This window comes from Aptenodytes patagonicus, chromosome 24 (genome assembly GCF_965638725.1).
Source record: "Aptenodytes patagonicus chromosome 24, bAptPat1.pri.cur, whole genome shotgun sequence".
NCBI lineage: Eukaryota > Metazoa > Chordata > Aves > Sphenisciformes > Spheniscidae > Aptenodytes > Aptenodytes patagonicus.
The window spans coordinates 4,247,414-4,262,465 of NC_134972.1; the positions used below are offsets into that span (position 1 = coordinate 4,247,414).

General features: G+C 55.1%; 1 protein-coding gene across 5 annotated transcripts in view; it reads left to right on the plus strand.

Moving 5' to 3' along the window:
- TACC1 (transforming acidic coiled-coil containing protein 1) overlaps positions 1 to 9,247 on the plus strand; it is a 35,675-nt gene extending 26,428 nt beyond the window's left edge. For all 5 annotated transcript variants that reach the window (XM_076358912.1, XM_076358910.1, XM_076358908.1 and 2 more), the window contains 9 exons: positions 226 to 424; positions 2,203 to 2,258; positions 4,468 to 4,602; positions 4,826 to 4,902; positions 5,349 to 5,392; positions 5,494 to 5,654; positions 6,244 to 6,350; positions 6,970 to 7,090; positions 7,689 to 9,247. In XM_076358912.1, coding sequence (XP_076215027.1) covers positions 226 to 424; positions 2,203 to 2,258; positions 4,468 to 4,602; positions 4,826 to 4,902; positions 5,349 to 5,392; positions 5,494 to 5,654; positions 6,244 to 6,350; positions 6,970 to 7,090; positions 7,689 to 7,757 — 969 coding nt within the window. In that variant the 3' untranslated portion in view covers positions 7,758 to 9,247. The remainder of the gene's footprint in view (positions 1 to 225; positions 425 to 2,202; positions 2,259 to 4,467; positions 4,603 to 4,825; positions 4,903 to 5,348; positions 5,393 to 5,493; positions 5,655 to 6,243; positions 6,351 to 6,969; positions 7,091 to 7,688) is intronic.
- The last annotated feature ends 5,805 nt before the right edge of the window (positions 9,248 to 15,052 follow it).

A 15,052-nucleotide genomic window follows, 5' to 3' on the forward strand; every position in this document is an offset into this window, starting at 1 on the left:
AAAGCACCGAGCTCTGCGGTCGCGTTAATGGATTTTGCATGTTAATCGCTTCTGTCCCCGGCACCATGTGTTTCTTTCTGCCAAAACCTGCTGAGGAGCTGGTGGGGAGCAGCTTGTCGGCGGATACTAAGCCTCCCGTGCTTTCCATGTGCTGTCCAGCAACCTGGCTGCCTGACCCCCACGGATTAGCTCAGTCCTCCTTAACCGCATGCCTTGATCCTGCAGGATGAAGGAGTGTTGATCTCAGAAATCCCAGATATTGCAAATCGGGATGGACATGCCACTGATGAGGAGAAACTGGCCTCCACCACCTCCGTGCAGAAACCAGCCGGGCTGGAGAAGAAGGGCGAACCAGAAGATGACCTCGAGTACTTTGAGTGCTCGAATGTTCCTGTGCCAGCAGCAAAGCATGGCACGGAGGCAGGTAAGGAGCGTCCCCACTGCCTCTGGCTCTGGAGATGCACCGTGGATGCACCCAGGCAATCTCTACAGCCTCTGGCAATGAATTGGTGCTGTTGAGGCAATGCAGCTTCATCACAGTTTATTTACACTGACAGGGCTAAAGGCTGCCACAAGTTATAATGAAACATCCAATTGCTTATCTGCACTACTTCCATTATGGAAAAATCATGGTACAGGCTGTCTTTAGTGCTCTCTTGGTACAGAGCACTCTCCCCACGGCCCCCATGGTGCTGTGGTAGGATGTGGCTCAGGCCGGCGAGGCTCCCTGCCCACGGCACACGCTGCCCTGCAGCCGTGCTGTGAGTGCCCTCCTGAAACCAGTGTTCACCAGCGAGCTGAGATGAGGGCTGAGCCGAGCAATCGCACGCCTTTCAGCCGGGATGCTCCCGATTCGTGCCCTGCCTCCCAGGTTGCAGGGTGTCCTGCTCAAAGCCTGTGCCAGGAGCAGAGCTGCCGGGACTTGGTGTCCCAGCGCAAGGGCTGTGGTTGATGGAGATCTCCATGTCACTACAGAAGACCTCCGCTAATGATCCTGGTGGCATTTTGCTGTCAGTCTCCTATGTAATTAGCCTCTCTGACCAATCCATTAAAAAATAATTAAAAGCCAGGCAACATGACATTTAATCAATAGCCAAGTTATAGGTGCAAGCAGGAGAAATCACTGCACAGAATGTTTGCAGCTCTCCCCTGTGCAGGTACCCATTAATCATTTCTCCTGAATGCTGTGCAGAGCTACAGGCTCTCAGGAGAGGAGAACAGTCCTTTGTCTCTGAAGGGAGGAAAAATTTGAGTCAGTGGAGAGGCTGCGAGGTTTTGTTTATTGCTGCTCCTCTCAGAGGGCCAGGCAGGAGTGCACAGGCTCGGTGCTGGCTGCGGAGATGGTGCTGTGAGCTGTGGCAAGTAGCCGCTGGCCAGGGCGCAGGGATAAATGGGGGGAAACACTAGGAAATCCGCAGTCACAAGTGTTAGGTTGCCTCCTTCCTTTCCTAGCTGGGTTCTAGCAGTACTTTTTTTTCTCTGCCCAGTTAACACGTGAATAGCAGGTCATGTCTGCAGTTGTTTGAGTGAGGTTCATAAATTATCTCCCATGCTATGTGAGATGGCAGGGTGTCCCGCGTGCCGCAGACAGGAGGAGACGGCTTTTATCTTCTCTCCGCTGCTGTTAAGAATAGCAGGGGCCATGTGGCAGCTCCTTTGGAGGGCTTTGGGCCCAGTTGGCGTGGGCTGAGGCTTGTGCTATTTAGAATGGCCCGAGCAGCTGGGCTTCACCCCAGGGATGCATCCTGCCCGCGCCGGCCAGCAAAGTGCAAAATGACCTGTGCATCTTCATTCCTCTTCCTCGGCACCTCGCGGTCCCGGGGAATGGCTGGCATGGGTGGCAGCTGTGGGGACACAGGCACGGGGCTGAACTGCCACCAGAGGGGAGTGTTGGTTTCCACTCCAGGGAATGCAGGAGGAGAGGCTGTCTGTCAGGGATGCAGGATGCTTCCTCCCTGCAAGGGCAGGAGCTGGGGGCTGGGATGCAGGATGCATCCTCCCTGCGAGGGTGGAAGCCAGGGGGCAGGGATACAGGATGCGTCCTTCCTGCAATGGCAAGAGCTGGGGGTAAAGAAGCCTTTTGGGAGGGGGAGCTCAGGGGATGTAGAGACTCAGGGGGTACCCCTCTGCATCCCAGCCAATCTGCATGTGCCACCAGGGTCTTGTTTCCAGGTAGCTAAAAGGTTGTTTCCTTGTCTTTAGGCTTTGAAAAGGAGATCTCCAAGCAGATGGAAAAGGATGGGCCTGGCATATTCCCTGTGAGTGCCTCTTGCTTCCTCCTCCCTTACCCGCAGGGAGGCTCAGGGTGGCTGTGCCGGTGTGGCGCTGGAGCGGCTGTGCCGGCGCTGGCGTGCGGCTCGGCAGGGCGGTGGGGCTGCGGGAGGGCTGATCCTCCTGCACCACAGCTGCTGCCTGCCCCGCTGTGCAGAGGGGTGGGGGGAAGCTGCAGCAAACGTTTCTGCTAATCCCAGCAGTGCTACCAAAGCCTCTCTGAAATGAGTTTCTTTGGGAGCTAAAATTCTTGAAAAGCCCACGCAGGGACTTGATAAAAATAGTGGTGATTTCCCAGCAGGCCAGGAGGAGCTTGGCAGAGGACGGCTCCCTCCCGGGTGGGCGCTGCTGCTCGTGGGTGGGAGGGAGAGATGCTGGGGATGGAGCAGGGCTGGTGAGGAGCCAGGTCTGTGGCCGTGGGAGGGCAATGAGAGCAAACACTGTGTTTGGAAATGGCTGAATGACAGTGAAAGAAACAGCCCTGGCTCTGCAGCCACCAGTGACCCTGGCACCCTGGCAGTGACACATCTGCACGGGGGCACCCCCGATGTGCCCTGAGGAGCCATCTGAGTGGCCCTGAGACCCCTCCGCTGCAGGGGGGACCCTGTGCCAGCTTAGCTGCCCCTGGCCAAAGCTGCTCGACAATGAGATTAGCAACATCAGCAAAATTAGCTTCTCTGAGACAGATTTAACTATGCTAAGCCCCACAAGGACATTAGGCAAAGTGAACCTTTTGTTTGGTGCTGGGGAGAGCGTGGACAGGCTCTGCTCCTGCAGACGATCTGGGGTCATCCCAAAACCACAGTGTGGGAAGATTTGCCGTGGGGCAGGCAGTGGGCAGAGGTACTTGCAGGTGTTCAGGTGCACGCCTGCTTTTGGGAGATGCTGTGGGAGGCTGCTGCCAAAACCACACGGGGCTGAACCTCCCCAGTGTTAGGCTGCCCGGACCCAAACCTGCACCCGGGGGTGGCTCCTGCCACTGGCCATCGCTTGCCCGCTGCTACAGGCAGCAGAGCTGTGAGGGGCTCAGTCATGCTTGAACCTGGGCAGCAGTCAAAGCGCAAGGGAGGAGGGCGGGAGAGAAGTGCTTTAGTTCTCTCGTTTCCAAAACACGGCAAAAGCAGACTGCCTCCTCCAAAGCACTTCTCTATTTATGGCCTGGCAGCCGGTTCCCAAGGAGATAGCTGCACAGGGCTGTCACTTCAGCTGGGATGATAAAAGGAGGAACAGGCGGTGGTGAAAGCCTTGGTTTGAAGGAATGCTTTTCTGCAGGCTGCAGGACCCCCCAAGGGAAGGGATGGAGCCAGCATGCAGGCAGGACTCGGTGCCTGGGTCACGGGGCTGAGCTCTCCCCCCAGTTTGGTCCCTGCGGCTGCAGCACTGGTGGAAAGGAGCTGGGCTCTAGGGGGAGAAAGCAGTGAGCGATGAGGGTACCACCACCTCATCCCTCGTAGGAGCACCCATAATTGAAACAGGAGTGTGCCAGGAGCCCTGCGTGAGCGTCTCAGATTTCGGAGCTCTCCCGGACAGCTGGGGCACTGTGGGATGAGTGGGGCTGTCCCTCGGGAAGGGGAGCAGGAGCAGCCTCAGAGCTGGGTCAGCCAGACCCTGCTCTGCAGGGAGGTGAAGCCTGCTTCCTCCACCAGCTCCCTTGTGCATTCGGGGCGATCAGCAAGGCCCAGCAAATGTCCCTGCAGCTGCTGGCAGCAATGTGAATGCATTGGCTGCAGTGACATCTCCACCTGACCAGGAGGTGATGGAGGCAGGCGACCCGGACCCTTGCAGACCCCAGGCGTGTGGCTCACAGTCAGCAAAGATCCTCCAGGCTGGAGATAGTTTAAAACCAACCATGGGGAAAGTTATGGGATGTCAGATGTGAGCACATCTCTGCTCAGAGCTGGGTCTCCTCCTTCTGAAATGGGCCCCTACTCTGTCTCCGCTTTGGGATGCCAAGCCCCGGGGTGTCCTACAGCGCAGCCCCAGCTCCCGGCAAGGGACTTGGCAGAAAGTGCACTAAAAACCCCATATGGGCTGTACTGGGTGTCTCAGGTACCAGGCTCTGAGCTGTCAGAGTGTGCGTGTAGGGAGGCTCGGTGCCTGAACAGAGGCTGATAAAATGGGGGAGAACACCCCAAACAGGAGAAGCAGGGTGAAAAGAAAACCCACGCAGCATCCCGGCTGGGTAATTCCCCCCAGGGCAATCCCGGGCTGTGCTCCATGGACAAGTCCCCTGCGGCCATCACCAGCATGAGCAGGAGCGAAAGTCCCCTGGACGGCATCTGCCTCAGTGAATCCGAGAAGACGGCTGTGCTCACACTCATCAGAGAGGAGGTAACGGCCGGGGACCCCATCCTCCCCGGGTGCACGCCAGCACGGCAACCACCCCGGGGGGGCTGCCCCTCACCGGACCCCTGACGGCTGCTGCTGTGGGGAGGAGCGGGGGCAGCTCTGCTCTGCCCAGGGGGGGTCTGGTCCCCTGCGCATCACAGGCACGGGGCAGCAAGGGAAACCACCCAGAGCGCATCCCAAGGGTCCTGTGTCTGCTGCAACCTAGATAATCACAAAGGAGATCGAAGCAAATGAGTGGAAGAAGAAATATGAAGAGAGCCGCCAGGAAGTCTTAGAGATGAGGTAAAAGCCTTCTCCTCACGTGTTCGCCTGCCCACTCCCCTGCACAGTGCGGCGCTGTGCTTTGTGTGTTCCCTGTTGGGAGGTGGGTTAGTGGGGCTGTAATGGGATGATACAGCTCAGCATCGTCAGGGTGGGACGTGTTAGGAGACGTGTACTCTTTGTGCTTGTGCTGTGTTGAGCCTGCTGGTTTCTTTGTTGCAGGAATAAAATCCTATTAGCTGCGCTGGCTCGAGCAGCAGCGGCTGGAGGGAGGTCTTAGCGTAGGGGAGCGATGGTGGGAGTTGCAGCATCAACAGTTGGGGCTCTGCAGACAGGCTGCTGCTTGGGCTGCCTTTGTGGCATGGGGAAGGGGCGGCCCCGGGGCAGTTTGCTGGCAGCAGAGCTGTAGGTGCACGTCTACAAAAAACTGCTGCCTCTTACCTGCTTTTTTCCTCCTTTCCTTCTAGGAAAATCGTGGCTGAGTATGAGAAGACCATTGCCCAGATGATAGGTAAGGTGCCGTCACCTGGCCGGGCTTGCAGGGGAGGGAGCTGGCTGCCACAGCCATCCCCGCTCAGTCACTGTGTCCCCGCTGTTTATTCTCCATCACAGAGGATGAGCAGAGGACAAACATGACGTCTCAGAAGAACCTGCAGCAGCTCACGATGGAAAAGGACCAGGCTCTGGCAGACCTAAACTCGGTGGAGAGGTCCCTGTCGGATCTCTTCAGGAGATACGAAAACCTGAAGGGTGTCCTAGAAGGCTTTAAGAAGGTCCTTACCTTGGTTTCATCTTTCTCCCTGCAGCCCTGGTCCCTGGACGCAGAGTTCCCGTGCAGCATTGCCTCCACCTTGTTCCATGCAGCCTTGCCCCCGCTTTGTCCTGTGCTGCAGCACCATGGCTCTCCTGTCCCACGCAGTGCTGCTTCAAATGCCCCGGCCCTTGCTCGGAGGACTGCTCGCTCGCTTTCCTCTGCCTACTTTCTGATAAACGAGCAAAGAGTCTTTCAAATGCCAGGGGAAGCCAGTGCGGGGAGCTGGGGTCTCCAGGCAGCTGGCTCTTCTTCGCACTCCTCCCCAGCACTCTCCTGCTGAGCTGCTGGCAGCAGAGCATTGTGCCCTGGGCAGAGCTGCGGCCAAGGGAAAAGCAGGTGCCAGGGCAAAGCACCCCGAGAAACCCTGCCTCCATTTACACACCATTTTAAAATGCTGCCAAGCTGGATAAGGGGCTCCAGCATAAGGGAGAAGCTGATTCTATTTAAAGCCTTTTTCTTTTACACTCAGAACAGGGATATTCATCCCGTCAGAGCAACAGCTTTGTGCTCAGTCCTGATGCAGATGGATGTACTTTTTTTTTTCCCAGAATGAAGAAGCTCTGAAGAAGTGTGCTCAAGATTATTTAACCCGGGTCAAGCAAGAAGAGCAGCGGTATCAGGCCCTGAAAGTCCATGCAGAAGAAAAATTAGACAAGTAAGATCATGCATGAGATTGCTGGGCACGCTGAGGAGCTTTCTGGGTGCTTAAAGACCTTGTAGGGCAGTGTCTCCCTTTGGTTTTCCTGAGGTTGTAAGGCAGCAGCTTATTGATGTGAAAATCTGCCTTTTACAACCTCAGGCTCAAGTGACTTAAAATGGCTGTAAGTAAGCCAGCACAAATCCTTGAATGGATTTTCTGATCTCTGCTTAGTTTTTTTCTAATGGAGAAACTGGGGTTCATGGTCTGTTTACAGTCACTTAACAAGTTTCCACGTTTCAGAGGGCTCATGTTTGTTGTGTGTGAAGGGGTCGTGCAGCTACTGAGGCTCAGCTGATGAGCAGTAGCTCACCAACACACGGTAGCCCCGAGTGAAGTGGGTGAGGAACTGGTTTAGCTTTGCTCTGAGAAAGGAGAGTTTCCATACAGGAGTTTGGAGGAGCTGAATTAATCACATTTCATGCAGGTTTTCCATATGGGAAAACCACCTCTGATGCATCCAGGCAAGCAGGAGCTGGGCTCTGCTGATGCCGCGTGGTCTAACGTTGTGTCGTGGTGCTCCTGGCTGCACCCAAAGACGTGACCACTGTCCCCTTCTCTCCAAACCCCACTGCAGAGCCAATGAGGAGATTGCCCAGGTGCGCATGAAGGCCAAAGCGGAGAGCGCGGCGCTGCACGCCGGGCTGCGCAAGGAGCAGATGAAGGTGGAGTCCCTGGAGAGAGCCCTCCAGCAGAAGGTAACGCACCCACCCTGCCTCCTCTCTGCGAGCCGCGCTGGCTTTGCTCTGCGTTTCCATTTTGCAGCCCTGAGCATCCTGTTGGTGCTGGATGTGTTCTTCACATGTTTGGCCCAGAAAGTGTTTTGTGTTTTTTGGGGTTTTTTGTTTGCTTTTTTGTTTGTGGGGTTTTTTGTTGTTGTTTAAATGTACGACTGCGTCCTCTCACAAGGAAGGAGATGCAAGCTCTGCGCAGGCATAGGCATGGCTGCGTGCAGTGACATGGCTGCCAGTTCAGGGCTGGCGTGCATTTGGCTGTCTTTGACCATGGGCAGAGCTTGCTCACCTGTGCCCGTTAGCCAACACGCGGGCTGAACAGAGCACGGTGGGCTGCTGCTGGGCAGCTGCGGGTCTCTGTGCAGCACCAGGATCTGTCGGGGACGAGGAGGGGTGAGCCCAGGGGTTCCCATGGCACCTGGGTGATGCACAGAGGAGCTTTTGCAGGGGCAAGTGTAGGAGCCAGCTGCCCCTTCCTGCACTGGCTCAGTGGCAGATGGGCCCGAGCATTATCCCCTATCTGTGCCACCACAGGGGTCCTTAAGGTCTGCTTTTCTTCCAGAATCAGGAGATTGAGGAGCTGACCAAGATCTGCGACGAGCTGATAGCAAAGCTGGGAAAGACTGACTGAGTCTTACTGCCCCTCGTCCAGCACTCTGCACTTCTCCGCTTTTCTCGTAACGTCAAGCACCTTGCCTTATTACCCAGGAAAACCCCCCAGCAGAGAAGCACACGCGTCCAGCTGCCGGCTCTGCTTGGCTGCCGGACCCCGTGGCCCCCCGTGCAGAGCCAGTCCCCACACTGTCCCTGTCTCTGTTTCCCAAGGGCTCTGGGGCTGGGTTCCCCACGGTCAGGCTGGGCGTGCGTGTCCCTCCTGGGGTCAGCAGCAAGCGGCCTCTGCGCTGTCTGCACGGATGTGACCTCTCATCTGGGAGGTGACACCCCAGGCTCTGTCCCCCTCGGCCACGGTGGGTCTAGTCATGCCCCTACATGCTCTGTCACTTACTGTCCTCACATGCTCAGTTGTACAGGTCCAACCGTGTGGCAGGCCCTGCCCCGGGACGTGGGTGATGCCAGGGTTGGACCCGCCGGCTCTTGCACTGGGGAAGGGGACCTGGTATGCGGGTGCACAGGTGGGGAGGCAGCAAAGGGGCTCGGGGACCCCAGGCACCCACCACAGGTGGTTTGTGGCCACCAGTGTGGATCCCCTGGCTGAAGCAGCCTCCCAGTAGATCGATCAGTTTTGGGGGAGGCAGCGGTATTCAAGGGGCTGGTCCCGGTCTCTGGTACATGGGTGATACACAGCACAGCGCATCCTCGTCCCTGGCCGTGCCAGCCTCGGAGGAAGGAAGCCGATGTCTCTGCATTCGTGCACTTTATTAGCATTTATGAGCACTCAGGCTCTCTGCTCACTTCTTCCTCTCGGGCACAGTCCTGCTGCATGTCTCGTTCCCCCAGGAGCACGGATACGGCCACTTAACCAGTAGTAACTTAAGTCCTCTCAAAGGAGAGCCCGGCCAAGGGGAGTGCAGGAGGCTTCTGCACCAAGAGGTGTTTGAGAAATGGGGGAGATGTTGGTTCTGGCAAGCTGGGACTTGTCCGTCTTTCCTCCCCATGGCCGCCCTGCCCGCAGCCCTGGCACCTTCTGAGGCTTGTTAACGTGGGGTTTCTAGTCTGCTTTAAAATACACAAAGCCAAGCCCCTTGCTGTTGACTCCCCGCGCCATAGTGAGGTTAGTTCCCCACTTTGGATGTTGCAGGAGGAAGGAAGCAAACCCTGAACTACTTCATGATTCTGCTGACTTAAGGCTCTTTTCCCCAGTCAGTACAGAAAGGCAAGGAGGAGAGCGGTACTGCCCTGGGTCTTGTGCTGCTGTCAAAAATACCCTTACAGCACTGAATATTAAGAGAACCAAACAAAAGCCAGCCTTTACAGGCAAAGGCAGATCCAGACAGCAGTAAAATACACTTTGAAATCTGTCTGGATGCAGCCCAAAGTCTGACTTTCCGTGCAGGCAGGCTGCCTGCTCTATTTCAGAGGTGTTTACTTTTCTGGACACGCCAAGCTCCAGCAGAATTGCTGAGATTGCCTTTGCACTGTGCTGGGAACCGGGGGGGGGGGGGGGGGGGGGCTCTGCGGTTATACGATGTGTTTAAATCCATGTGTAGATCCTGTGCGTGCCCTCCTGGTAACGCCGTTGCACGAGCCAGCCTTGCCCAGTGAGTTTTGCCGCTGTGCATGCTGTGTAGCGCCGCGTTTCCCCGGCTGCACTGCCAGTGCAGTAACTGGCAGTGCCCGTACCAGTGCCATGGGCTGGGGTGTGCCGTGGGCCGTGGGCGCTGCCCCTCAGGGTCAGTGCAGAACCGTCCCATCCTGCAGAAGGCAGATCGATGGGATCAGGCAGTAGCTGTAGTGATGGAGGATTCTTTACCATCGCCTTGAACAGCTAATCGTAAAGCATCAAATAAGGGAAATATTTGCTGTTTGGACTGTTTCCTGCCCAGCCTATCTAAGACTTTCGCAAACCTTTTTGCTGCTACCTTTTTGTAAAAAAAAAAAACCAAGCTGTTTTCCTTCTATTTTCTAATTCCCTGTGTTGAGCGTGCAGTGCAAACATCTGTTTAAATCAGAGCCATACACCTGATATATATTTTATTAGTTATTATGTATAGAGAGAATTTATTGTACACTTAAGAGACAAAGATGCCGGCAGCCTGCCCTAGCATGCAGAGTTCACCGTGCTCCCAGTTAGACCAGTGAATGGGCTGGTAGCTGTGCGGTGGGGAAGCCGACGGCTGGTACTGATCAGAGCTGTGCACCTGTGTCTGTGTGCTGAATATTCACCCCCTTGCACAGCTGACAGAAAGGGAAAACCTTTTTTTCCTCTTTTTTTTTCCTTTTTTTCCTTTGTCCTCCCCACACATCCCTCTAATGGGCTGGTAGAAAAGCCTCTGTCAGATGATCTACAAAGACTATTTCTGTTGGGGGGTCAGAATGCCAGCCCCAGCCCACTGGAGTGTGACTCCCCTTCCCTCCATTTCATCAGCATTTGGGGTTTGCAGACTATAGCACCGCTCTCCTCTTCTCACGTGTCCCGCTCCAAAACAGCTTTCCTGCCTCGACGTGAGTGGCCCTTTCCTGGCTGCAGTTAGCTGAGCTTTGGCAGGGTGGTGGTGACAGCGGGGAGTGACCCCCAGAAGGTGCTGCTCCTTTGGACCTTCTGAGGGTCTGTACAGGTAAATTAAAACCCTTGAGACCCAGGGATTTCTTAGGGAGTTGGGTTTTTCTCTTTGTTCAGAAATCGAAGGGAGCAGGTCACCAGAGAGCAGTGTTGCACAAGCTCTTGGAGCTCGTAAAAAGTTGATTTGGGTCTAGTTTCTGGTTTGGCACACAGGTTCACTGTCACGCTTGTAGCAGTGGTCGAGGTCCCAGCACGAGGCTGATGGAGCCAAAGCGCAGGGGGCAGGTCCTGGCTAGGGACCGCAGGTCGTGGCAGCCCTCAGCCTTGTGCTCTGCACGGGGGCACGCTGCCCAGTGTGCTGGCTTTACAGAGTTATAAATGCCCCAGTCCATCTGTGTGAATGTTTATTTCCCGCTCTACCTGAAGGGATGAAATTTGGTTTCTGTGTTTGCTGCGGCCAGCCAGGGCCAGGTTTGCTCATCTGGAGGGTCAGCTCCGAGGAGCAGAGCACCAGGCTCGGGGCGTTGGGCTCACTGGGAGTCTGACCTGAGCACGTTTGAGTCGGTCTCTCTTCAGGGGCATTGTTCTGGCCCCAGAGGTGGCAGATAATTGCAGAAGTTTTGATGTCACTACTTGGCACTTCGCCAGAACCCCAGCCTGCGTACAGCGCAGTAAATGCTGCAGTCTTCCCTCTCCAGCAAAGAGGAGCCGCCTGGAAGGCCAGGCTGTCTGTGGAGAGCAGCTCCCACGGCAATAATCCGCTCTGGCAGAATCCTCCCTGTCTCTGCTCCCTGGCATCTCCCAGTCCCACTTTTGCTGCCTCTCTCACCCCAGTGCTGTTGTGTTCCTGTGCCTGTCAGCATGCACTTCCAGTCTGGGCAAAGAAGATTCCTAAGGAATGATTTATTAACTATAATATGGTTATAGTTACATATATAAAAATATATATATAATGGTTATATATAATAGAAGGCATGTGTTTGTAACTAATAGGGCACGACTGTTGCATCTCGTGTGCCGCTCTCTGGCGTGCGGAGCCGGCAGCAGCACTGCGGCCGGGGCTGGCTCGGCCCCGGAGCTCCCGCTCGGCAAAGCTGCAGAGGCGTGATGCCGGCGCTTGCTAACCGACAGCACTGGGGCAGAGCCAGGAGCGTGGTGCTGCTCCCGCGCAGGAGCCGGTGGCAGGAGGGGCACACAGCGACTCCCTCGCATGTCTTGCAAAGACAAGGGCATTCAAACACCGCCCCACTGTTCCAGCCAAGATGTGTAACCAGCGCAGGGAAACTCTGCAGATACCCGTGTGTCGGGATCACAGCCTGGTTGTATTTGTCATCTTTTTCTTGCAGTAGAATTTAAATATCCCTTTCTGACAGTGGTGGGTGCCTGCCCATAAGCCACTAGTGTTGCTGTTTGCAAGTGTGCATTTGCCAGCAGATCTCTGTCTACAATGAAGTGCCAACGAGTAACCACCCTGACTGCAGATCGCTTCCACCCGTCCCTGCAGTGTGCCCCCCCAGAGGCAGGAACTTTCTCTGCATTGACTACTACCCCGATCGCTTTGTACTATGTATGTAACTGCCATCGCCATCAATTTTATATGTACAATAATTTCCCTTTTATATGTCAGGTAAATATTTGTAAGAGTTATACTCACACAAATGAGATTATTATAATGATTACTAATATATTTTTTCCATGTTTCATTGCCTGAATAAAAATTGTGTTTATCACTCTTGAAAGCTTTCTTGGTGTTTGTAAGGTCGGTGAAGGGATTTTGGAGAAGTTGGCTTTATCTTCCAGGAAGGGCCATATTCTGCCACGGTTTTATTAATGTGGTTGATAATGCAGTTGGTTTCAAATAAGCATGGTTATCATCTGTTCCTGAAATCTGTGTTCATAAACTATGAAATTCAGACCTGAGACAACTTTGACGCCCCGTTGACTCCTACCACGCTGCAAGGATGCACCCGGCAGATTCCGCTGAACCGTGGTGCAGCCCCTGGTGAGCTCAGCCAGGAGGAAGAGCCAAGGGCAGCGGGGAGACATTGGGCAGTGGGACTTGGCTTAGTCCCTGCACTGACCCTGATACTTTCATGGCCTTGGGTAAATCCCTCTGTAAGGATGGAGACTGCCGTGCCCAGCTGAGGGCTGGGGAGTAGGTGAGCACAGGGACAGCTCTGCTGGGCTCCCAGCCCCATACGGGTTTTCAGTCGTTCTCTTGCACTTCTCTTTTGGGTGGGTTGGAAACTTTGGAGGCTTTTTCCCCAGCTTGGCTGCTGCAAACAGCAAGAAAGGGGTTATTCTCTGAATGGAGCAGATGGGCTTGGACGAGGTCTTTGAAAGCCGGCCAAGGTAATGTGTCTGGAGATGGAGAGGGTTCCCAAAGCAGGCACCGGCAGGACATGGAGCAGAGCCCAGCCTGGCAAACGTGGGCAGGTCTGGCCACCTCCACCAGCACCGGGCCGGTGCTCTGCCCCACTCCCATGCCCTGGACTGGCCCATGCCCTTGGGGAGCCATGTCCTGTCCTCCCCTGCTAAGATGGCATTAGCCAGGCACTGCAGTAAGTGTGTTATCCCCAGCCCAGTGATCCAATCACCCAAGCAGATTAGCTGTAAGACCTTAAGACAAAACAGAGGCTACGCGCCCCGTGCTGCACACTGCTGAAAATGTCCGCCCTGAAGACCCTGCTGGCCCTGGCCATCGTCACGTCCCTGGCTGGAGAAAGTAAGTGTCCTGTAGCTCAAGGCAGTGCTATGCAGGGTAAATTGCTGTAGCTGCTCTTCTGCTTGCTGGCTGCCCCGTCCCTGCCGCCTGCCCACAGGCTTGCATGCGCCCATTGTGCCCTTGCCAGATTCTGCTCCCATCCCTGTAGCAAAATGGTGTTTCAGGGGGACAGTGGCTTTCTCCTCCTAGGAGCACCCAGAGGAGCGCCCTGCCCCTCGCCCTCTCCTCTGCCGCTTGCACAAAGCACAGGCGTGTGGTGCCCAGCAGGGACCACGGAGCCTCCTGGTCTCTATCTCTGATGGAGTCAAGGAGGTACCTGAGCCAAAGAAAAGCAGCTTCTCATGGCTAGAGTGGTGCTTCCCAGCTAAAACTTGGTTCCTCAAAGGCAAAATCACAAAAAGCCATCTTAAAAGGTGGGAAGGTGGTTGTGCTGCACAGAGCAATGCCATGGAGTGTGTGGTCAGGTCGGGACGGTTCAAGATCTTTGCACCAGGAGAAGATGAACCACAACTGTGTTTTTAGCTAAGGGTAAATGAAAGGTTGTACCATGCTGCAAAGACCCACAAAGGAGAAGCACGAGACAAGCAATGCCATTGTGGAAGTTGAGGACAGTGTGGGTTAATGGCAGGCGTTTACTGGCATTTGGCCCCATGAAATCCCAGTTTCCCCGAGACATCATTTCTCTCCTTTCCCATGAGATGAAGGTGGGAGCTCTGGCCTCCTGCAAGACCCACCCTGCTGGCCAGGAGCTGGGCCCCGCTTGCCAAGAGAGGGCTCTGCTCAGCCAGCAAAGCAGATACAAATTTTACTCCCAACATCAGTGGTAATTTAACCATCACCATCAAAATCAAGTATTCGTAATTTCAGGGGGGATCGTCAGGTTTGGGTTTTTGGAGGGGGGGTGCTTTGTCTGCAGATATTTAAAACAGTGCTGTTATTTAAAGTCTCTTACTGTCATAAAATGATAATAACGCTTTCACATTTGCTCAGCTGGTTCCTAAACTGAGCTGGGACCTCTGGCAGCTGTGCATTTTCCTCTCCTAAAGAGTCAAACAGCTCTCATACCTATTATCAGCTCTGACGCACAAGAGTGCCGGTGGAGGCGAGGGGCTGGTTATTATCTGACATGCCTGTGGCCTCCTTTGAGGACAATTTGGAGATGACTCGTCCTTCCTGACACACACGCCTGCCTGGCACTTTGCTGCCTGGCACTGCACTTCTTCCCCTGGGCAGTGCTTTTGGGGTGCGCTTTCTGTGCAAAATGTTGCACGGGGGAGCTGCTGTAGTTTAGAGACACACAAATGCACAAAACCTGCTTCTACAAGTTAGATGAATCCTCCCTTCTCCCCCAAAAATGCTCATTAAAATGAAATTTGGCACAAGGAGGAAAAGATCTAGGGTGGATTTTTTAAAATATTATTTCTACCTATTTTTACTGTAAGGGAAATTACAGGAATCTCAGTTGCAGGAAGTTTTTCCAGAGCAAGGACTCGGAAGAGATAGCCTGCCCAATTTAGCTCTAACCATTTTCCGTCATACTTGAAAGTTTTGCATGCATTTCATGGACAGGAGAGACCCCCACCCCAAAGTCTGCTGTGTGCCGTGGCCTTGCCAATTCCTGGCCGGCAGAGCTGCTCGGCTCTGACCAGTGCTAACCCTCGCCCACGACTCCCTGCCCTGTGCTGGGGGTCACCAGTGGCCATGGAGACCCACAGACTGCAAACGGCCCTCGGGGCTCCAGGGCGGCGCAGCGCTGCCGCTCTCACTCCTCCTCCTCCTCCCCGTCTTCACCCAGGTAAAGCGCTGAAATGCCACAAATGCATTGCGTCCAACGAGAACGACTGCAACAAGCAGGGCTCCCACAGCTGCCCCCAGTACGCCGACGCCTGCTCCACAATCACTGCACCAAGTAAGTCCCTTGGCTGGGGGGATTAGGGGTGCTGGGAGGGGACCGGAGGAGCTGGGGGGGGGGGCAGAGGTGCTGGCAGGGACCAGAGGGGCTGGGGGACCAGTGGGTGAG